Here is a 21,173-nt window from a genome sequence, read left to right on the forward strand (position 1 = left end):
AATTGCACTTTACTTTTAACAGGGGTTAGGAAAATTCCTATTTAAAGAAGCCTTCTGGTTTCCTTTGTAATCAGAATCATATTCTATAATTTATCTGTTTTATAAATTTGGATGTTTGCGCTCTCGATTTTCTCAATTCTTTGTATGGATGGACTTGCTGCAATTCTTACAGAGTGTATGTTTACTGCATAAAATGAAAACACAGGCAGAAAGTCAGAAAACACATAAACTTTAAAGCTCTTGTCAATCTACATAAAGAAACATTAAAAATTTAAAAAGAAATATCTTTTTTTTTCATATTTTATTTAAAGTGTGGCCTCACAAATATACACAACAGTTGTATCTAGTACACGTTCCTCTTGGCAGTAACAGCAGAAAGAGAAAGTGTGAAGTACACAGGAAGCAAGAAATAACTTTAGCGTCTGCTGTACCCTCCGCCCCCTGGAATAGCCCAAAAGCAGGGGGAAGGGAGGGAAAGGCTCTGCGACGCTGGAAGGTCTGCACTGTGACCCCGCCTCACGAACAGTCATTCATGGTCACCCCCATAAATGACGCCAGTCGAACATATCCAGAAAAATCGCTGCCTTTAAAGAGCCAGGAAATATCAGCTCTCTCTCCAACTAAATCTTATATTTACCATTCTGGGTGTATCATGAAACTAGATTTAAAAAGCAACAACAAGAAAGCTCCCCAGCGGATCCCTCAAGCCTATGAGGAAAACGCAGGTTTGGGGCCAACAGGAAGAAGAAACAAAATCCAATCGGCACCCGTTTCTCAATGTCCAATCAAACCTCGCCTTACATTGCGGTGCTGGGAGAAAAGGAGCCGGACGTCCGGCCTTCCTGGCGTGTGGGCGCTGCCGGCTGTCTCCTGGGGAGGCGAGCGCCGCCGAGGCTGTGCTAGTTACCTGAGCAGTGAGGGGCGAGCGGTTCCGCCCGTCCCTGTGCTGGCTGGATTTGCTTGCATTTGCTCCAGCCACTGCTCATGTAATGCACTCCCTTAACCAGGAAATTAAAGCATTCTCCCGGAATAATCTCAGGAAGCAATGCACAAGGGTGACAACGCTAACTGGAAAAAAAATTATAGAGACATGGAAAGATGCCAGAATTCATGTTGTGGAAGAACTAGAGCCGAGCAGTGGGGGTGGTTGTGGTTATGTGCAGGACCTTAGCTTGGACCTGCAAGTTGGCGTTATTAAGCCATGGTTGCTCCTGGGTGAGTACATTGACTTGCCACTAAGTCTATTGAGTCCTTTTAGCCACACTGCTCTCTCATTTTCCACCCTTATGTGTAATAGTGTTTATTATCAGCTGTCCTGCCCAAAAGTTGAAATGTTTCCTTTTTTGATATGGAACTTACATTAGCCGGCTGGAGACCTTTCTGCCCCACAATATACCCATAAGCAGCGTAGATTTTAGTAGCACTTGGCAGCTGATACTTGAATTTTAGAAAAGCTTTCTTCCTCTTTTTCTAACTTCTCTGGAGGATAACATATTGATGTATTTTCTTCGATTATAAAATATATAGTTTTTTTTTTAAAAATCAAATAGAATGCTTTTATCAGTCAAAACTACAAGTGACAAGGGTTAGAGTTATAGAAAACTTAATACTTAAACTAGTCATGTGCTTGTTTGCCTACTCAGCTGTTACAAACCATAAAGAGTACATGCCTCCTGTGGCCGCATCTGTTCATGTTGTCTATTTTTGGAGTGTTAAGAAGAAGGGATTTTATTTTATAGATATAAGTCTGACGAATTTATTATTATTTTTGTATTATGGAAATACTGAGTCCCTATACAAGCATAGTCCACAAGTAGCAAATGAAGCAAGATTATAAAAATACAGAGTTGTTAATTTGGCAAGAGTATGGTATTGTGTTCTTAAAAACATAGCCAACAATGTTTTCAAGTAGGTCTGAATTATTTTTCATTTATTAATAAAAAATTAAGACTTAGAAAGATTAAATGACTTGTTGATATTTATGCAGCCAAGGAAGGCATCCTTGAGTAGAGAGAACACTGAACTGGGAGTCAGAAATAGCCAGGTACCATGTGAAGGATACCCAGCATTTCACTCCTTTGAAGAACCCTATGAAGTAGGAATCATCAGCTTCCTTTTATAAATGTGAACTGGGATTTAAGAACGGTTATGTAATTTGCACAAGGCAACACGCTTAGTAAATAACAGAGCTGGGATCAAGCCCACGTCTGAATCCTGCTTTCCATCATTATACTAGACTGCTTCATGTAGACCAAATTTGCAACCCTGCTTTACTTGTAATATACTAGATTAGCTAGTGCAAGTCATTTATCCTCTCTGGTCTTCCAAAAAGCCATTTGTAAAGCTGAAGTAATAGTATCTGACTATTTCAGGATTGTCATGAGGTGGTTGTGAAAGGTTTTTGACACAAGTTGATTACATTATACATGAGTTATTGTATTATGTATTATATGAATTATTATATAGGCTATCTTTAAATTCACCAAATAAATATCTCCAAGTAGTTACTGAAGCCCAGTGAAAAATTATACCATATTCTTGCCAAATTAACAGTGAAAAGTTGTGAGTCATTCAGCTAATTCACCCAGGTCTGGCTCACCATATCTAGGAAAGAAAATATGTCCTGGTACATTTTTCAGTTACTTGGCTTCCACTGTAGTAATACTGGTTTCAAATAATTATTGCAGAATTTTCATTAATTATTCACCAATTCAGCGTTTTCATCTTATTTTTTAACGTGGATTTATCCAAAGTGTTCTTAGATTAGGGTTGGAACACTCCCTAGGTTCCTGGGAGAATCCTGGGAGGGATTTCTGAAACTGGTCTTAATAAGGTCTTCTCTCTGGAGCAGGAAATGGGATACTTTCATCAGGCACAAGCTTCTTTCTTCTTAAAGATGAACCTTTTTCTGCCTGTTACAATCATGAATGGTGACATCTAAAGTTCTTCCACGTGAATGATGAAGGGATTGTTTCTGACCAGACTTGGACTCTCTCTGGGAGATTGGGGTTGTTTGCTGGTTGAATTTAAGAGCTTCCTTCTTAATAACCTCCTCAAAGCAGCACAGCTTCTCCCAGCATGGGGTGCTAAATTTTTGGTTTTGGTGAAGTAAAAATATAATCTGTCAGGCTGGGTGCGGTGGCTCATGCCTGTAATCCTAGTACTCTGGGAGGCTGAGGCAGGAGGATCCTTTGAGCTCAGGAGTTCGAGACCAGCCTGAGCAAAAGCGAGGCCCCCATCTCCACTAAAAAATAGAAAAAAATAGCTGGGAACTACTAAAAATAGAAAAAATTAGCTGGGCGTGCTGGTGCTTGCCTATAGTCCCAGCTACTCAAGAGGCTAAGGCAAGAGGATCTTTGGAACCCAGGAATCTGAGGTTGCAGTGAGCTATGATGATACAACTGCACTCTATCCAGGGGTGACAGAGTGAGACTCTGTCTCAAAAAATAAAATAAAATGTTTATCACAGATTGCAACATAAAGCATCTACTTAAAATTGGAGAAAAGCTGACATTTAGACTGTAGGGAGAATTAACTTGAACTTAATACTACTAAGTATTAGGTGAAAAACACAAGCTGATTACCTGAAGTCCATTTGTGCTGATTTAAATTTTAAGGAAAATAAAGCTGAATGTAGGCTCAGTAAGGAGCCTGTCAGCTTGGTATTGGATATTGGCCAAACAGCATACTTACTGACCTTACAGCTACCTAAAATCACAGGATAAAAGTTGGCCAATTTCCCAGATAGGAAAGGTAAGAAAAACACCATTTATGAAATGGAACCTAATTCAGGATTGTAAAAAAATGCTTAAAATGTTTAAATATAAATGCCCTGTTTTTTCAATTTTGAAACTTGCTTTACTTTAGTTATTTTCCCGTATGAACTTGCTTATTAACTAGAGCCAGTTTCCAATTGTGGGGGGAGATCTGGGAAGCTGACTGCAGAAGGGCACAGCCCTCATGATACACGGAGTGTGGGCTGGATTCTTAGACCAACAGCATTTGCTCTAAGCCTCTGGGTATTCCCAGATCAGCTAGAACTAAGTCATCTTATGGTTGTCTGATTTTCTTTTTTTCTTTTTTTTTTTTTTTTTTTTTGAGACAGAGTCTCGCTTTGTTGCCCAGGCTAGAGTGAGTGCCGTGGCGTCAGCCTAGCTCACAGCAACCTCAAACTCCTGGGCTCGAGTGATCCTTCTGCCTCAGCCTCCCGAGTAGCTGGGACTACAGGCATGCGCCACCATGCCCGGCTAATTTTTTATATATATATCAGTTGGCCAATTAATTTCTTTCTATTTATAGTAGAGACGGGGTCTCACTCTTGCTCAGGCTGGTTTCGAACTCCTGACGTTGAGCAATCCGCCCGCCTCGGCCTCCCAAGAGCTAGGATTACAGGCGTGAGCCACAGCGCCCGGCCTGATTTTCATAATACCCTTTTTTAAGTGACGAAAGAAAGATGTTTATTGTAGAAAAAGTCCGAATGTGCATAAAGAAAAATATCACCTGCAACCCCACTGTTAACATTTTGTTCTATATTCTTCTTGTCCATTTTTAAGCATATACATATTTTTTGTTTTTATAAAATGAATGATAGTATTTTGTAACTGCTTTTATCACCTAATATAGTGAGAACATATTTTCATTACATAAATATTCTTCTCCATTTCTTATTTCTAATGATGCTGATGGTTATATATATTTCACTATATAAAAGTATAGTGAAATACTTTTATATTCAAAAATGATACTTCTTTTTATTATAAACAATAGTATGATAAAATCCTTATAGCAAATCTTTGCAACATCTATGTGTTAGGATAAATTCTTAGAAGCGCAATTTCAGAGTTCAAGAGCAAACATAAAATGAATATTTTTTGATGAAGTTTACCAAATTACTCTTCAGAAAGTTGGACTGAGGTCCTCCTAAGTTGTTGGGTTTTGTAAAAAATAAATGAATAGGTAATAGAATTGTTGCACAAATTTATATAAAAAGTCAGGATGATTATATTTATGTTCAAAGTGATATAATTTATTTTTTATAGGGTCGCAAGATGCTGCTCATGATCTGGATACACTGAAAAAGCACAAGGTAAAAAAATTGCTTTAAATCTGACACCACATATAGGAAGCATTTTATTATTATTATTTAGGAAAAACTGTATTGGTCCATTTTTGGTATGCTTTACAGTTTAATTGGTAACATTTTGGCTATCATACTAATAAAGTTGCAAAAATAATTTTACCTAATTCAAATATGTGGATCTATAATCCATCTTTCCAATTTTATTTTCTTCTCAGTCTCCTTCATATACCCTCATGAACCTGACCTTGGAGGCATGTCTTTCATGTCTCTGCTTATATAGTTCCTCTGTGTGTGACACTTTCACTCAGTTCTGCTTGTCAAGACCTACTCATGTCTTAAGTCCCAACTCACATACCACCTCTTCTCTAATGCCATTTCTTCCCACCCTCCTTCATACAACTGATGTGGTTTGTTACTTATTTCAGTATTTACTTAAAAGAATTTTTAGTCATCTACCATTTTATCAAGCATTGTTTCAAGTCATGGAATTGCTATGGTAGGAGGGGTGCAAGAGATTCCTGTTCACATAAAGCTTATGATCTAAGGGGCAGAGAGTAAAGATAGAAAAAAAAGCAGCTGTAGTACACTGCATTGGGTGCTTTGATGGGGAAGAGCATGGTGTTTAGGAGTGCACAGGAGATGATACCCTTAATCCATGTTTGTTTTGTTTGTGAGTAGGAGGGTCAGGAAAGGTTTCTTGGAGGAAGTGATATTGAAGTTTTACTCTGAAGGAGGTGGGGAGGGAGCAGACAGAAAAGTGTTCAGATTTTTTGAAAAAAACAGTATGTGTGAAGGCTCAGAAGCAAGAGAAAGGCTGTTGCTTTTAGGGACAGAGAAGTTCAGTAACCCTGGAACAAAGAGCATGAGAAAGAAGGATACCAAGAGAAAGGCCAGGGAGGTAAGCATGAGCCAGATCACAAAAGGCCATGTAAGCCAAAGAAAGTTGTTTGGACTTGATCAAAAGACAGTGAAAAGCCCTTAGGAGGTTTTACCCAGGGAAATAATAGGATCATGTTTGCATTTTATTATAGGAAGATTGCTCTTTAGAAACAGTGTAGGAAATAGCTTGGAGCATTGGTCAAGTTAGAGATGGAGAGACCAGTTATGAAGCTATTGCAGTAATCTTAAAAAAAGATGATGGTAGCTTAGATTGGGATGCAGTGGGGAGACAGAGAAGTGGATGGATTTGAGGAATTTTTTTAGGAGGGTAGAATTCTCACAATTTAGTGCTTGATTACTTCTAGGGCAGGAAGGAATGAGGCTGAGGGAGAAGGAGGAGTCAAGGCTGATATCTAGTTTTCTTTGGTAACCAAGTAGGATTGGGGTCAAGACATGAGATAGGGAATGAGATAGAAGGAACACCTTTTGTAGGAAAAGTGACGAGCTCAGTTTTGAACACTTTTAATTTCAGGTGTTGTGGATCATCTAGGCAAAGTTGTTCAGTAGGAAGTGTGGATATATGGGGTCTGAAGTTCAGGAAAAAGGTAAAAATATAGATTTAAGAATCTTCAGCTTGTAAGTAGTGATTGAAATCACTGGAATAGACGAAATCACCTGGAGAAAGGCATAAGGCAAGCAGGGAAGAGGGCCTATGACAGAACCCTATACCAACCTATATGGAATGATCAAAGGAAGAAGAATGCAGTGGGAGAAGAGGAGCTAAGAGAGGTCATAAGAAGGTTAAAAAATGTGATGTCATGGAAGCCAAAGAGGGAAGAGTGCTTTAAGGAGGAAAGCAGTATTAGATGCTGTGAAAGTTTATGTACAATTAGGACTGAATTATGCCCATTGGACTTTGTTACAAAGAGGTTGTTAGTTGGTGGGGACAGTTTCATTTGAATTGGAGGCCAAAGCCAGATTTCAGAAGATTGAGAATGGAGGGGCAGAGGGGAAGTAATGGCAGCCAAAGAAAAGAAAAAAGATGGAGAGGATCCATAGATGATGTTGAGGTTCAGGGAGGGAGATGGGAGAGTTTTGAGCATGTTTTAAGGCTGACTGTAGAGAAAGGATTGAAGATACAGAAAAGTAAGAATTATTGTTAGAGGAAGATGCTAAGAAAATAGAAGGCCACGTGACCCCCAAGCACAGAACTGTAATGAGCTTTATGAATAGAAAAGGAAGTTGTAGACAATGGACAATAAGCTGAATAGAAGTGAAGACAAGAGGGGGATGATAGATAAAAAGAATGTAGGATGATCGAATTGGTGGTTCTTGTGAGATCTAGTATGAGTAAGTGGGTGAAAGAGTTGGAAAGATAAGAGTGGGATACCTACACTGATGGAATTAGAGGGGGAGAAGTTCTAGCATTGGCCTTGAAGGAGGATGATTAAAGTGATGATTAAGGTCACTGGAAATAAAGTAGACAGGGAACTGTTAAACCCAAATGGAAGTTGATGTTACCCAGGATAATGGTAGGACTTGGAGTAGGATTCAGCAGACTGAGAAGTGCCCAAGAGAAACAGTGGGTATAAGATGGAAGGATCAGTTTGTATGAACCCCAGTGAACAAGGATTTTTACTGCAGGGTGGAAAAGAAGTGATTTTGAAGAAGCAAGGAATAGCCAGAAGACTGCCACCCTGACTCTCACCCATGAGACAAATGGAATATGTGAGAATGAGGAGTCTTTACTTGAAGGAGTGTAGGACTTTAACATTTGGTTATCTTACTCATTTGTTTTTTAAGAAAATATTAAGCACGTACTTTTTGCTAATCCCCTTTCTAAGTATAGGAAATCGGGAAATTAATAAGGAGTAAGGTCCCTGCTATTAAAATATGATATTTTAAGATGAGAACATGTTCACAGCATTAAAACAAGGCAGTGAGAGGAGAGTGGCCGGGGTGGGAAGCATCATGAGTTAGGCTCTCTGAGGGCGTGGCATTTCCACTGGGGTCCTGTGACAGAGTTAGCCATGCTTAGATGGGGAAAGAGCACTTCAGGCTGAGAGGATAGCAAATGTGAAGGCCCAGGGCCTAGAGGGGCAAGTTCAGCACTCTATTCCTCCTTTTTGGTCCCATAGTACTTTGTTCTTTTCCTAGCTCTTAACCTTTCTGTCTTATATTATTACCATCAATGAACATGTTTTCCCCTCCTCTATTTTCTCTCTCTCTCTCTCTCTTTTAGCAAAATTCTGGAGGGTGGAGACTCTGTCCTACTTATCTTTGTCACCCACAGCTCTGAGAAAAAATTTTGATTGAATTGAGGATAAAAAAATTTATGTGATAAATACTTGCAATTATTTTCCCAAGGATAATATTAATAACTATGTACTACCCAGTTCATTAACTACTTTGATATTTTTACTTGTCAAATTACTGACTTGTGTTTAAACTGGACTGTTCTTGGTTTGTTATAATAATTACTACCTGACAACAAGAAATCATGGCCTTGTATTGCATAAGGATATGAGAATCACTGTATTTCCTAACAGGAACCCTCTTATATCTATATTTTAACAAAGATAGAACAAGTTTCAAAGTTCTTATTTACCCTAAGTTGATATTTCTCAGGGTAAAAAAATGACAAATGAAAACTCGTGAATGTCTGGATTGGCCAGTGTTTTTATTATTTCTCCTCTCTTATGATACACTAGTTGAAATTCAGCTTTATCCTGGTGATATGAAACAAATAGCTGTTTAAAAGATTCTGCTCTCTCTGTACACAATGACCCTGTTAATAATGCTAAGAAGATTCCTAGAAAAATTTAAGATGCTGCAAAATAAAATCATTGATTTAAATATATGCCACATTTCGAAATGATATCCTAGAATTTAAACAAAATATTGGAACCAGTAGAAATTCTCTTGTGTAAGACCATTTCAGAAATTGCTGTAGGAATTTAATTTTAATGTTTAGAGTTGATAATAATGGTTGCTTTATTAATAAAGTGTCCCTTGAGTGCTTGGTGTGTGCCTAATAAAGCACTGTGTAAATAGAAAACTAAGTCTAACATATTAAATGTTCCAAGTTATTTTTTGCAGCATTGTTCTTAATAGCAAATTACTGAAAACAACCCACCTGTCCATCAATACAGAACTGGTTAAATAAGCAATAGGACACCCACACCACAGAATACTGTATAGAACAAAAAAGAACACAAAGAAGGAGCTCCATATACTGATGTGAACAGATCTCCAGGACATATTTTAATAGGGAAAAAACCTAAAGATGTTGCCTTTGTGTCAGAAAGTCAGTAAATAGAATATTTGCATGAAGAAATTCTAAAAGAATATGCAAGAAACCAACAAAGGTAGTTATCATTAGGGTGGGAGATAATGGAGTAGAGACAGAGCAAGACTTCAATGTTTTCTTTTATAATGTTTTGATTTTTGAACCAGTTAGAAAATAAAATTTTGTTACAATAATGCCTAAATATGAGGATTAAGTGAGATAACTTGTATGCCTGGCACAAGTACGCAATAAAGGGGCTATTCTTATTATCCCTATTATGAAGGGCATCCCATCCCAAGGGCAATCATCGTTAGGAGCTCTGTAACTAAGTTAAAAGTATTCTCTATTATCAGAAGGGTTTTCAGGCTGGGTTCCCCATCACCACCACCACCCATGATTCAGTGAAATTCTTATCAATCAGGACCATTCAATCAATACACATCCAAATTGCATTTCCAAACAGCTGAACTACCTAGGCATTTGGGTAGTTTAATAATCCATGGCATTTCCAAAGCACTTTTCCCTTTCAATGTGTTTCCCCAAGATTCTCATTTCATCTTCTCCAGAATCCTGTGATATATAAGGAAAATATATAAGTCAATGGTATATACATACACATACATGCATAAATTCTGTAAGTAGTAAGACCTCATCTCTGATCTTTTTGGAACCTATAATACAGCTGTAAAGACAAAGTAAACATATCAATATTATAAAACATTGGAAGATACTGTGTTATTAAGAGCAGAGTCTTATAATCCTGGCTGTAAGAGCACTGGGGTGAGAGAGTGATGTGATGTAGTCAAATCAGACTTCACTGGAGAAAGCAGAAGGACATTTCAGACTTTATCTTCTGAAAATGTTCTCCCTTCTTTCTAGTTGTTCCCATCTCCTCTCTTTTTAAGAATCACTTCTAAGTAGACATTTGAGTTTCTTTTCTCATCTTCTTTCCACGAGGCGGGTAGGCTCATAAATGGCTGATGGCTCTCTCTTCAGGAGGCTTGGCTCCTTGAGTGTCTCAGTTAATACTCTTTTGGTTGCGAGCCCCAGAAACCAATTTGAGCAACCTGAGCCAGGAACAAGAATGTGTATAAAGATAGGGGGATCTCTGGACCCACAGGTAGTGAGTAGCCATGTCTCACCAGAGACTGGAGCCAGGGAATGGAAGGCCATCCGAGATAGCCCTTCTCTTCTGTCCACTGGCACCCACAGCCCTCTCTGCACATTCCACTCATCTCACTTTGCAGCAGGAATTGTTCTGCTTCTCTCAGCACGTAGTAGGAAATGCTGTCATAAAGCTCTCATGTTTGGAGGTTGCTTTAGCTGTTTTTTAAATCTATTTTTAAAGTTTCTAAAGATAATCTGATTGGTCTAGTTTAAGTCAAGTGTCCACCCAAATCTACTCAGCTGTGTTGGGGAGGGAGAGTGGAGCGCTGCCAGAGCCATACCTATGAGGGTGGTGAGGACAAATACTCTAGAAATGTGTGGAATACATGAAAATGCTGGCATTAGACAAAAACCTAAGACTCACACTAAGAAAAGAGAATAAATACAGTAAGAAGCACTGTCACAACAAGAAACAGTGACTCATTTTTCAGATGCATTTAGCCTTTGGATTCTCTTACTGGATGTTCTACATAGCTTGCTTCATGCTTGGTGCACTCTAGGAAAGGGGCTCAAATACATGGATGAAGTAGGAGGAGATTGCTTAAGTGCACTTTCTGAAGGATAATCTCACAGCTATTCCTCCTCCCCTTCAATTTTCATCCAGACTAATTCATCAGAATCTCTGAGTAAGAGCCCCTATGGCATTGCTAGTTTTTAAAAGCTCGCCGGGTAAGCTTTTAAGCTTGAGAACCATTTTATTAGTAAACAGTATGAAGGAAAATAGGGAAATAATTATTGAAAGGGAACTTGTATACCGCTAATAAACTTCTCATTTTTTTTTATATGGACATTCACCGATTTATTCAGCAAAGATTTTAAACAGTTTCTGCCAAGCTCACTGTTCACTCACTTATAATAGTGAGATAGATGTGTTCTCTCCCCTCATGGAGTTTCTAGTGCAGTGAGGGAGACAAACAATCTCTAGGTGATATGAGCTATAATAGGGCAAGGATAGGGGGCTATGAAAATATGAAGAAGGAGGACTTCTGGTGAGGGATGTGGCAGTTAGAGAAGGTTTCCTGGAGGAAGGATCATTCACATGAGTCATGTTTAAATTTTTATTATTACTGGTAGAGATAACAATATCCCAGTCTCTTTTTAGATCACCTAAATCATGGGACTTTTAAAAAATCATCTTTTTTCTTTCTCTTTAAGGTGACTCATATTCTCAATGTTGCATATGGAGTAGAAAATGCCTTCCTAAGTGACTTTACATATAAGAGCATTTCTATACTGGATCTTCCTGAAACCAATATCCTGTCTTATTTTCCAGAATGTTTTGAATTTATTGAACAAGCAAAAATGAAGGTAAGGTTTTTTGTATCTGTATTTTATTTTTCCCATTTATTTATTTGTATATATTTGTGGGGTATAGATGCAATTTTTCTACATTGATATTAATACGTTGCATTGTGGTGAAGTCAGGGATGTTTTAAACTTTCTAAAATTTATAATTGACACATAACGATTATATGGTAAGTTTTGTTAACCAGAAATTTGAGAGTATGGGGCTGTTATCCATTCTTTATTATTTTTGTAATGAAGCTCTAAAATACCATTATGAAATGTCCCCTTCAATAGCATTGCATTAATTCCTACAGTTACTCAGTTTTCTAATTGCTCTTTTCTCAATGAGATATTTACTTTTAACATTAATTCAGTTTCTCATCTTCCTAGTTCCTAGGCTTTACTAAGAAATCTTAGGAGATAAAATTTTCTACTTACTGAATTTTCCTATGTAAATATGGAGTTAGATTTCCTTAAAGGGTTTATAGCTGCCTGTCTTCTCACCACTTTGCAGGATAATCAGGAGAACAATCAAGACAAAGGCTACTCTAGACTTACTATATTTATGATTATTAATTTATATTCATTTTAATGACTGAGGTAGTGACTGTGAATCTATGCATTTTTAGCAATAGAGTTTTTAGGCATTCTAAGGACTAAGTGTCAGTTGCTTTACTGAGATTGTGTGAAAATGCTGATCAGAAACTGTATATTGGCTTTCTGACTTTGGAAGACTAACAGACAATATAACAGTACTTTAATCTTGGTATTATATCCAAGTCAACATTCTGACAGGCAGGGCATGTAGGTTAGCTATTATCAATAATTATACCTTGAAATGACATCATTTTTAGTCAGTAAATAATTCTTATGAGATTTATATAAGATAAATAGAAGGTAAAGTGGAAGCACTTAAGAGAGAAGTAGCTCTCCTGGCATACCTAACAACGACATTAGGAGTAGCAAGTTTAATTGAATTCTGGTCTAGGGGTCTCCTTCTCTCCCTTCCTTTGTTCATTTATTAATATTTACTGAGTGCCTTATTTTCCCAGCACTATTCTAGGTGCCTGCCTACTAGACTACCTTAAAAATATAAAACTATTCAATTCTACTGTTCATCAACTTCAATAGTAGATACAGTTATGTGCCGCATAATGACATCTTGGTCAACAATGGACCACATATATAACAGTGGTCCCAAAAGATTATAATACTGCATTTTTACTGTACCTTTTCTATGTTTAGATATACAAATATCATTGTGTTACAGTTGCCTACAGTATTTAGAACAGTAACATGCAGTACAGGTTTGTGTCCTAGGAGCAATAGGCTATGCCATATAGCTTAGGTACGTAATAGGCTATACCATCTAGGTTCATGTGAGTACACTCTATGACATTTGCACAACAATGAAATTGCCTAACAACACATTTCTCAGAACATATCCCCATTGTTAAGTGATGCATGACTGTATGAAAGCAAAGGAAGAGGTTTCCTAATGTGGATGGAAGCAAAGGAAGAGGTTTTCTAATTCAAAGCCTAATATTAGCCATTCTGTTCTCTTATGAAAACTTTTATAGACTCTAGATTGTTAAATTCCAGTGTACCAGTTAATAGTATTATAAATAAATAAAAATGGTATATTTCTGTATGGGCTGCTTCTCTAAGGAGATGTAGAATATGCCTTAGATAGTAAAGTGTAGATATCATCCATATTCCTATTAAAATTAAAATTACTCAGCAGAGTAAATGACAGTGAGAGTGAGAAGAAAGGAATGTGATTCAAGGTAAGGATGAGAAGCAATGCAAGGTGATATGTTTACTCTGTTGAGCTCATTTCACAGTAAGCTGACAGGGAAATAGCTGGGTGCTCAGAAAGAACAGCTGCTCTACCACCCAAGACATCTCTAGACGGGCAGTACAAAGAAACTGTACCTCAATATAGACCTTGGGAGGGACCAAAGAGAGAGACTTTATCTGCCTAACTGTCAGCTCCTGCCTGTTTCCTATTGGTTAAAGTTTGCTGACATAGAGGTAACTAACCCCACAATTCCAAGTTAAAACATTCTATTCCTTCAGCAGCCACTTAGAAGGAAAATCCAATGCCCTGTGGTGTAACTTTTCATCCAAATTCAGAATTAGTAAGAGAATCCAGAGCTCAGGGTCTGCTTGTCTATGCACGTGGGCACCATGGGAGAAGAGCAGCCTTCTTACGCAAGCAAAACCGAATAGACCTAAGGGGAGCAGCTGGCCACAGATTTGGCAGCTGAGGCAGAGCAAGCTGAGGGTCCATGAGATGATGGCACCATGAGAATCTGAGGAATTACATTAGATGTTTCTGATAAGATGGACCAATTCCACAATATGTTCTAACTTCTCAAGCCTTATGTTTTGTATTGGGATCCTAACCTCAGCTAATATTTTCTTGTCTTAAAAACTCTTTATTCTACAGACTGATACATATTTAAGTTTTAGCAATATAATTTGAATTTTCTTCATTGATTTTTTTTTCCTAGAAGAGATCTATTCATGGCTTTATTTATTCTGAGAAAATATGAAGGATACATATTGCTGCTCTCAAGGAGCTTGCAGTCTGGTTGAAAAGCTATTCATAACAGCAAGAGAACAAAGAAAATTCTATAAAATGGAAATATACAGCATAATTACTGTCTGCTCATAGCATAATTACTATCCACTCATGGCAAAATGGTGATTTGAAGTTTTGAGCGAATACTTTTCTCTTAGAAACGCAGAACAAATTAATTTATTCACTTAGCAAACTTTTATGGAATACCTACTGTGTGCCAAGAATTGCACAAAGATGATTAAGACATTCCTCTTGCCTTCATCTCACTTGGAGAGAGGTAGTCTTCTTAAAACAGAAGTCAGAGTTAGGTAATCACGAAGAAGAACAAAAGTGTTCCAAGCACAGAATAACAGCAAGTGAAAAGGAAAAAAAAAATTGCTTTATAGATTATTTGGCATTATTTTGAGTTCTGGAAAAGGAATATAAAGCTAATAATTTTTCCGGAAATACTTTTAAGGACAATATGATACCTAAGGAATAATAAAAAGGTAGAAAGTAGATAAATTCAAAAGCTGTGGAAAAGTGGCTATTATATAAGGAAAGTAGCAAGAAGAAAATACTAACATTTTAAAACATTAGCTAAAGTCGGATGCACAGTGTATAACACTGAAAATAAAACTGGTCTCATTTTCAAAGGCATATGCATAGATCATAAAATAAAAATATGACCAATATATAACCAGGAAACATTAAAAATGACATTGAAAGGCATCCCTTGCTTATTAAGCTTATGATTGCCAGCTCTTTTGGAATATCTAATGAATTTTTTTTGAGCTAAATGAAGTTCATTAATAATTTTCATCAGTGACTATAATTTTTAAACATCTTAAGTTTCATAAAAATGAGCTATCACTACAAAGTGAAAAGTTACTGACATATACAGTGTATATTTGTGTTTTGTTTTTCTTGTGCAAAAACAGTTAAGGTTTGGAAATGAGTCATAAATAGCTATAAGAATGCAATTGAAATTGTCTTTTTTGATATGGTTTTCAAAATATTAACTAATTTTTTGTTGGTCATTTGGCTGTCTTGAAAAGAGATATACTGGCAAATTTGTTTCAACAGATTGAGGAAAGGAATTTTTCAACAGGTATATGAATCTGAGACAACTGCTTTGCAGAAGTAAAATAATCCAATGAGTCATAAAAAATATATATATTTAATAATAATATTTTTAATGAGTGCTTTAGATAGAGGGTTTTCAGTACTATGTTTATTTTCTTGCCCTGTTCCCACCTGTTTTGGTGTGTTATACCAAATGAAGAATTAGGACACAAAATAACTATTAATACAATGTCTAATTCTGTAGGATGTGCTCACAGTTCACTACATTTGTTTAGATCATTAACTTTTTAAAAGCCTAAGATAAGCCAAGCTGTATCAGTGCTGTTCCAGCAGATCTATCTATCACATTTATTATTAATGCAATATTGCCCCCATTAGCACTGGTGTTGCACTGTGTCCCTTTTCACTTGGATAGTATCATTTGCAAGTTACCTGAAACGGTTTTTTCATTTACTGACCTCATGCTGGTGTCTGATTACCTTTTCCACTTCACCTTATTAAAAGCTATTTGCGTTATCATTTTACTACCTCATAAGTTTAAATATTTTTAAGTTACTTCCTTCCAGAATAAAATATGCCCAAAGGTAGAAAACTTTTTCCTTGCTGATCATTTTACACCTAGATTTCCAAGCCAGTGACACTAATTGCTTTATGGGAACACTATATGTGCCTGGAATGCCTCTAGCTTTCTGTCTATGATTACAGTTTTATTTATGTTTCCATGTATATTACCTGCGCTTTTTCTCTTATTTATATACATTTGGCTACTAAGTTATTAGGCTTTCATGTGTACTTTACTTGATTATTTTAGTTTAATAAAAGATACTGTTTTAGAATTCCAAACACATCATCAAAATATTTCAATCCTGGGGATGTGGGGGAAGGAGTAGATTGATCAATTGATTGATTAACTGATTTTCCATTCATTGCTTGCAATGAATTTTAATAATCAAATAAATTGAATCCAATAGCTAAAATTGAATATTTACTTTATAATTTTAAGTAGTATAAGAATGTTCAATTGATTTAATACACTTTCTCAAACTAATAATGAAGATTTTTGTTTGATTTTATTGCAGGATGGAGTGGTTCTTGTTCATTGTAATGCAGGAGTTTCCAGGGCTGCTGCAATTGTAATAGGCTTCTTGATGAATTCTGAAGAAACCTCATTTACCAGTGCTTTTTCTTTGGTGAAAAATGCAAGGCCTTCCATATGTCCAAATTCTGGCTTTGTGGAGCAGCTTCGTACATATCAAGAGGGCAAAGAAAGCAATAAATGTGACTAAACACAGGAATTAGAAAGGGCCAACAGTTTGTGAGTTGCATTCTAGCAGATGATGGACAACTAATTTCTGAATTGGCCTCTATAATCATCTTTCCCCTTTTTTGGAGAATAGACTAGCAAAAATTTCCTTTTTTCTTCTATTTTTCAAATGTAAACAGAGGTCAGTTTGAATGTCCTGAGCTAGTTTATGAATACATTTTAAAGTTATATTATTTTTCTTTGTTATTATAATATGTGATGAAATATATCTGTGAATTGCTAAGGAAAAATATTAATAACAATGTATTACCAGTCATTGATTTCTAGAAGAAAAAGGTTTACATTTAAAATTTATATGAGAGCATGGAAAGAATAAATTGGTTGATAAAGCCTTTTAGTATTTTTCTACTCCAGCAATTATTTTCATGAAGGAAAAAACTTGAAGTGCTACTTACTGTTTCAAAAGGAGGTAAATTTCTTTGTAAAGAATCTTTTTAATTCACAGGGATCTTGATCAAAAAGAATAAAGAAAAGAAAAAGAATCTTTTTAAGATTAAAAATCAATATCTTAAACTTTCTAAAAGAGGTAACTAAATCTGAAAGTTTATACAATATTTATATAGTGGTTACAATATACACAAAATTTTTATATTCTCTTGTGAAAACATACATACATTTCATTTTGATTTTTAAAGATTTAATTATATTACTTGCATTTCTTTTTTAAAAGCATATAAATGTTTGTACAGATATTCTCTTATATTATTGTAAACTTTTGGCTCTTAGATTAGGTGATCTATCCTCTCATATTTTGTGCTTTTATTGTGGGTGCCTACCATTCTGTTTTTGTGTCCCATGTTACAGGTTTTTGATCTTCTTGGATATATGGGAAAATGTTTTATATTGAAAGATCATTTTTAAGATGTGATTTGTTCAATGATCTGTTTTCTGGTTGTATTCTACTGGAGAACATATTTTTAAGGAAAGAAGAGTTATGGTTTTGTAAGAAATTTAAATACATTGTTAGAAGGCCTAAAATTATTCACAATTTTAACTTTGGCCAGAGGCTTTGAATAGGTCTTCTTTCTTTTTTTCTTTAATATCTGTCTCCATTTTAGCAAGAATGAACTATGTACATTATAAATTTGCTTAAAGATTTTGAATTTTTTTCTTCAGAATAAAGTATACTATAATTATAGTAATTAAGACAGTTTATTTCCAAGTAGGCTTTCATGATTTAGAAAATATCATTGCCATGTAGATTTTATTTTAAAAAGTCCTGAGCTCTTCTTAAATATACATTATAGAGAGCAAGCATAAGTTGGAAAGTGCACATTGAGCACATCTATGCATTTGAGAAAGCAGGCTTTTTTATGCTGTCATGAGCAAGATAGAAGGGATAAATGCAAGTTATGTTTTGAGATTGCTTATAGCCTGACAAGATGTCATCACATGCAATGCTATGAACTCTTTGCTTCTGTTAAGAAGCAGCCTAAATATAATCAACCGACAGTGAGCTGTTTGAAGCTAACCAAGGCAGGCAGAACCCTCTTAAATGTGAGACTGATGTATAATGTTGTTTCAATGGTCAGTATTGCTGCAGGTTTGCTGGGTGAGCCTTCTTTATTCATAATGCTATTCACATGAAAGCATTTAAACACATTTTATTTTGCTGAGCGGTGTTTAGTTTTCAGCCATTAAATGTCACATGAAGCCTTGATTGAACTTGTTCATAATGGATAGTATATTATTTATATCTGTAGTTTGTAGGCTTAGTTGTTGTCTGTAGTAGTGATCTGGTTATAGTTGGAACACTTTTGTATCATCCACAGGAGTGCTTTGAGCATTTAAATTTAAATTTATAAATGGCCCTACTGTAAAAGAATGGCTTAAAATAATTCTCTAAACAGAAATAAAATGATAAAAAATATTGGAGCATCAGGAAGAAAGAATATTGGAAATAAAAATATGACTAAATACAATAAGCTTTCCATTTTCTTTTGAGTTTCTATATTATATTTGATGGCTTAAAACATTATTATAATACCCTGTGATATGCTTCTTAATGTATGTAGAGGAAACATTTAAAATAATTATAAATGGGGGAAGGTAAAGAAGCATAAAAGCTTCTATACTTCAGTTGAAGTGGTAAAACACCAAGAAGACATATAGTAATGTTAAATGTGTATGTAACAAAAGATTAGAGATGCAAAATATGTGAAGCAAAAACTGATAGAATTGAAAGAATAGATAGGTGACTCTACAATCATAGTTGGAGACATCACCACTCCTCTTTCACCAATGGTACAGAAAAACATCAAGGATATAGAAGAAGTTAACATCATCAACCAACAGGATCTAATTTACATTTATAGAACACTCATTCTTTTCAAGTGCCTATGGAACCTATACCAATATAACCATATTCTGTGTCATAAACTTCAACAAATTTAAAAGATTTGAAATCATGCAAAGTATATTTTCTGGCTACATTGGAATAATATTATAAATCGGTAATAGAATGATACCAGGAAAATCTCCAAACATTTGGAACTTAAGCCACATACTTCATAATAATCCATAGACAAGTATTGTAAATGTTTCAAGGGAAATAAAAATACATTGAACTGAATGAAAATAAAAATAGAAGACATAAAAATTCGTAGGACATAGCTAAAGCAGTGCTGAAAGAGAAATTTATAGACAATATTAAATGTATGTATTGGAAAAGATAAAAAGGCTCAAATCAATAATCTAAGCCCCACTTCAAGAACCTAGAACAAGAAAAGCAAAAGAAACTCAAAAGAAACCAAAGGAAGAGCAGAAATCAATGAAATGGAAAATAGAAAACAACAGAGAAAAATCCATAAATCAAAAAGCTGAGTTTTGAAAAGACCAATAAAATTAACCAACCTCTTATCAGATTAACAAAGAAAAAAAGAGAAGACACAGATTACCAATAACAAGAATAAAACAGGAGATATCAGACTGCAGACATCAAAAGTATAATTAGAGGATACTATAAACAACTCTACATAAATAAAGTTGACAATTTAGACAAAATGGACCGCTTCCTTGAAAACACAAACTATCACAACTCACCTAATATGAATAGATAATTTGAATAGCTCTGGAACTGTTAAGTACATTGAATTAGTAATTTTAAATTCCTTAAAAAGAAATATCTATGCTCATATTTTCTCAAAACTTCACTGGAGAACTCTACCTAATGTTTAAAAGGTATTAACACCAATTCTACACAATCTCTTCCAGAAAATAGAAGAGGGAATACTTCTTATTTTATGAAGCTAGTTGTAACCTGATACCCAAACCAGAAAAAGATAGTGCAAAAAAGAATATAGCCCACATTATTCCTGAATATAGATGTAAAAGTCTTTAACAAAATATCAGCAAAAAGAATTCAGCTATACATAAAAGAGATTACATACCATAACCAAGTGGGGTTTATTTCAGGGGTGCAGGGATGACCCAACATTTGAAAATCAATCAGTATGATCAACCATGTTATTAGGCAAAAGAAGAAAAATCACATTATGTCAATCAATACCATCAAAAGTATTTGACAAGCTGCCATATCCATTTATTTTTTTATTTTTATTTTTTTTTTTGAGACAGAGACTCACTTTGTTGCCCAGGCTAGAGTGAGTGCCGTGGTGTCAGCCTAGCTCACAGCAACCTCAAACTCCTGGGCTCAAGCAATCCTTTCTGCCTCAGCCTCCCGAGTAGCTGGGACTACAGGCATGTGCCACCATGCCCGACTAATTTTTTCTCTATATATTAGTTGGCCAATTAATTTCTATTTATAGTAGAGACGGGGTCTCCCTCTTGCTCAGGTTGGTTTCGAATTCCTGAACTCAAACGATCCACCCGCCTTGGCCTCCCAGAGAGCTAGGATTACAGGTGCGAGCCACTGTGCCTGGCCCGCTATACCATTTAGCACTCTCTAGAAAAATAAGAATATAGGAGAAACTTTCTCAACTTGATAAAAAGCATTTACAAAAAACCCTATAGCTAACATTATACTTAATGGTGAAAGATTGAATGCTTTCCTCTTAAGATCAGGAATAGAATAAGGATGTGTGTTTTTACCACTCTTCTTCAACATATTGCTGCAATTGGTAGCCAGTGAAATAAATCAAGGAAGAAATAAAAAAGCATACAGATCAGAGGAGGAAAGAAAAGAGTTCCTTTTGCAGACTGCATGATTGTTTTCATAGAAGAACTCAAGGATTCTACAAAAAACTAAATCAAGTTGTATTTCTACATTCTAGCAACAAACATAGAGTTACCAAAATTAAAAATACAAAACTATTATACAATTTACAATTACTCAAAAAAAGGGAAAAAATATTTAGGTGTAAATTTAACAAAACATGTACAGGGCTTGTATGCCCCAAACTATGGAATTCTAATGAAAGAAATCAAAAGAGATCTAAACAAATGGAGAAAATTGTGTTCATAGAGTAAAAGACTAAATATAGTAAAGATGTCAGTTCTCCCCAAATTGATATACATATTTAATCCAATTCCTATC

At 35.6% G+C, this 21,173-nt stretch overlaps 1 protein-coding gene across 2 annotated transcripts; it reads left to right on the forward strand.

Moving 5' to 3' along the window:
* Positions 1-818: 818 nt before the first annotated feature.
* DUSP19 (dual specificity phosphatase 19) lies at positions 819-20,190 on the forward strand. Of its 2 annotated transcripts, none has more exons than XM_020288305.2 (4): positions 819-1,215; positions 5,040-5,086; positions 11,571-11,723; positions 16,434-20,190. In XM_020288305.2, the coding sequence occupies exons 1-4, from the start codon at positions 990-992 to the stop codon at positions 16,638-16,640; spliced, it is 633 nt and encodes a 210-aa protein (XP_020143894.1). In that variant the 5' UTR covers positions 819-989; the 3' UTR covers positions 16,641-20,190. The 2 variants fall into 2 exon arrangements, with proteins under 2 accessions (XP_020143894.1, XP_075861850.1); XM_076005735.1 differs by having other exon boundaries at positions 11,689-11,723; positions 16,434-16,567.
* Positions 20,191-21,173: the final 983 nt, after the last annotated feature.

This window comes from Microcebus murinus, chromosome 8, assembly GCF_040939455.1.
Source record: "Microcebus murinus isolate Inina chromosome 8, M.murinus_Inina_mat1.0, whole genome shotgun sequence".
Lineage (NCBI taxonomy): Eukaryota > Metazoa > Chordata > Mammalia > Primates > Cheirogaleidae > Microcebus > Microcebus murinus.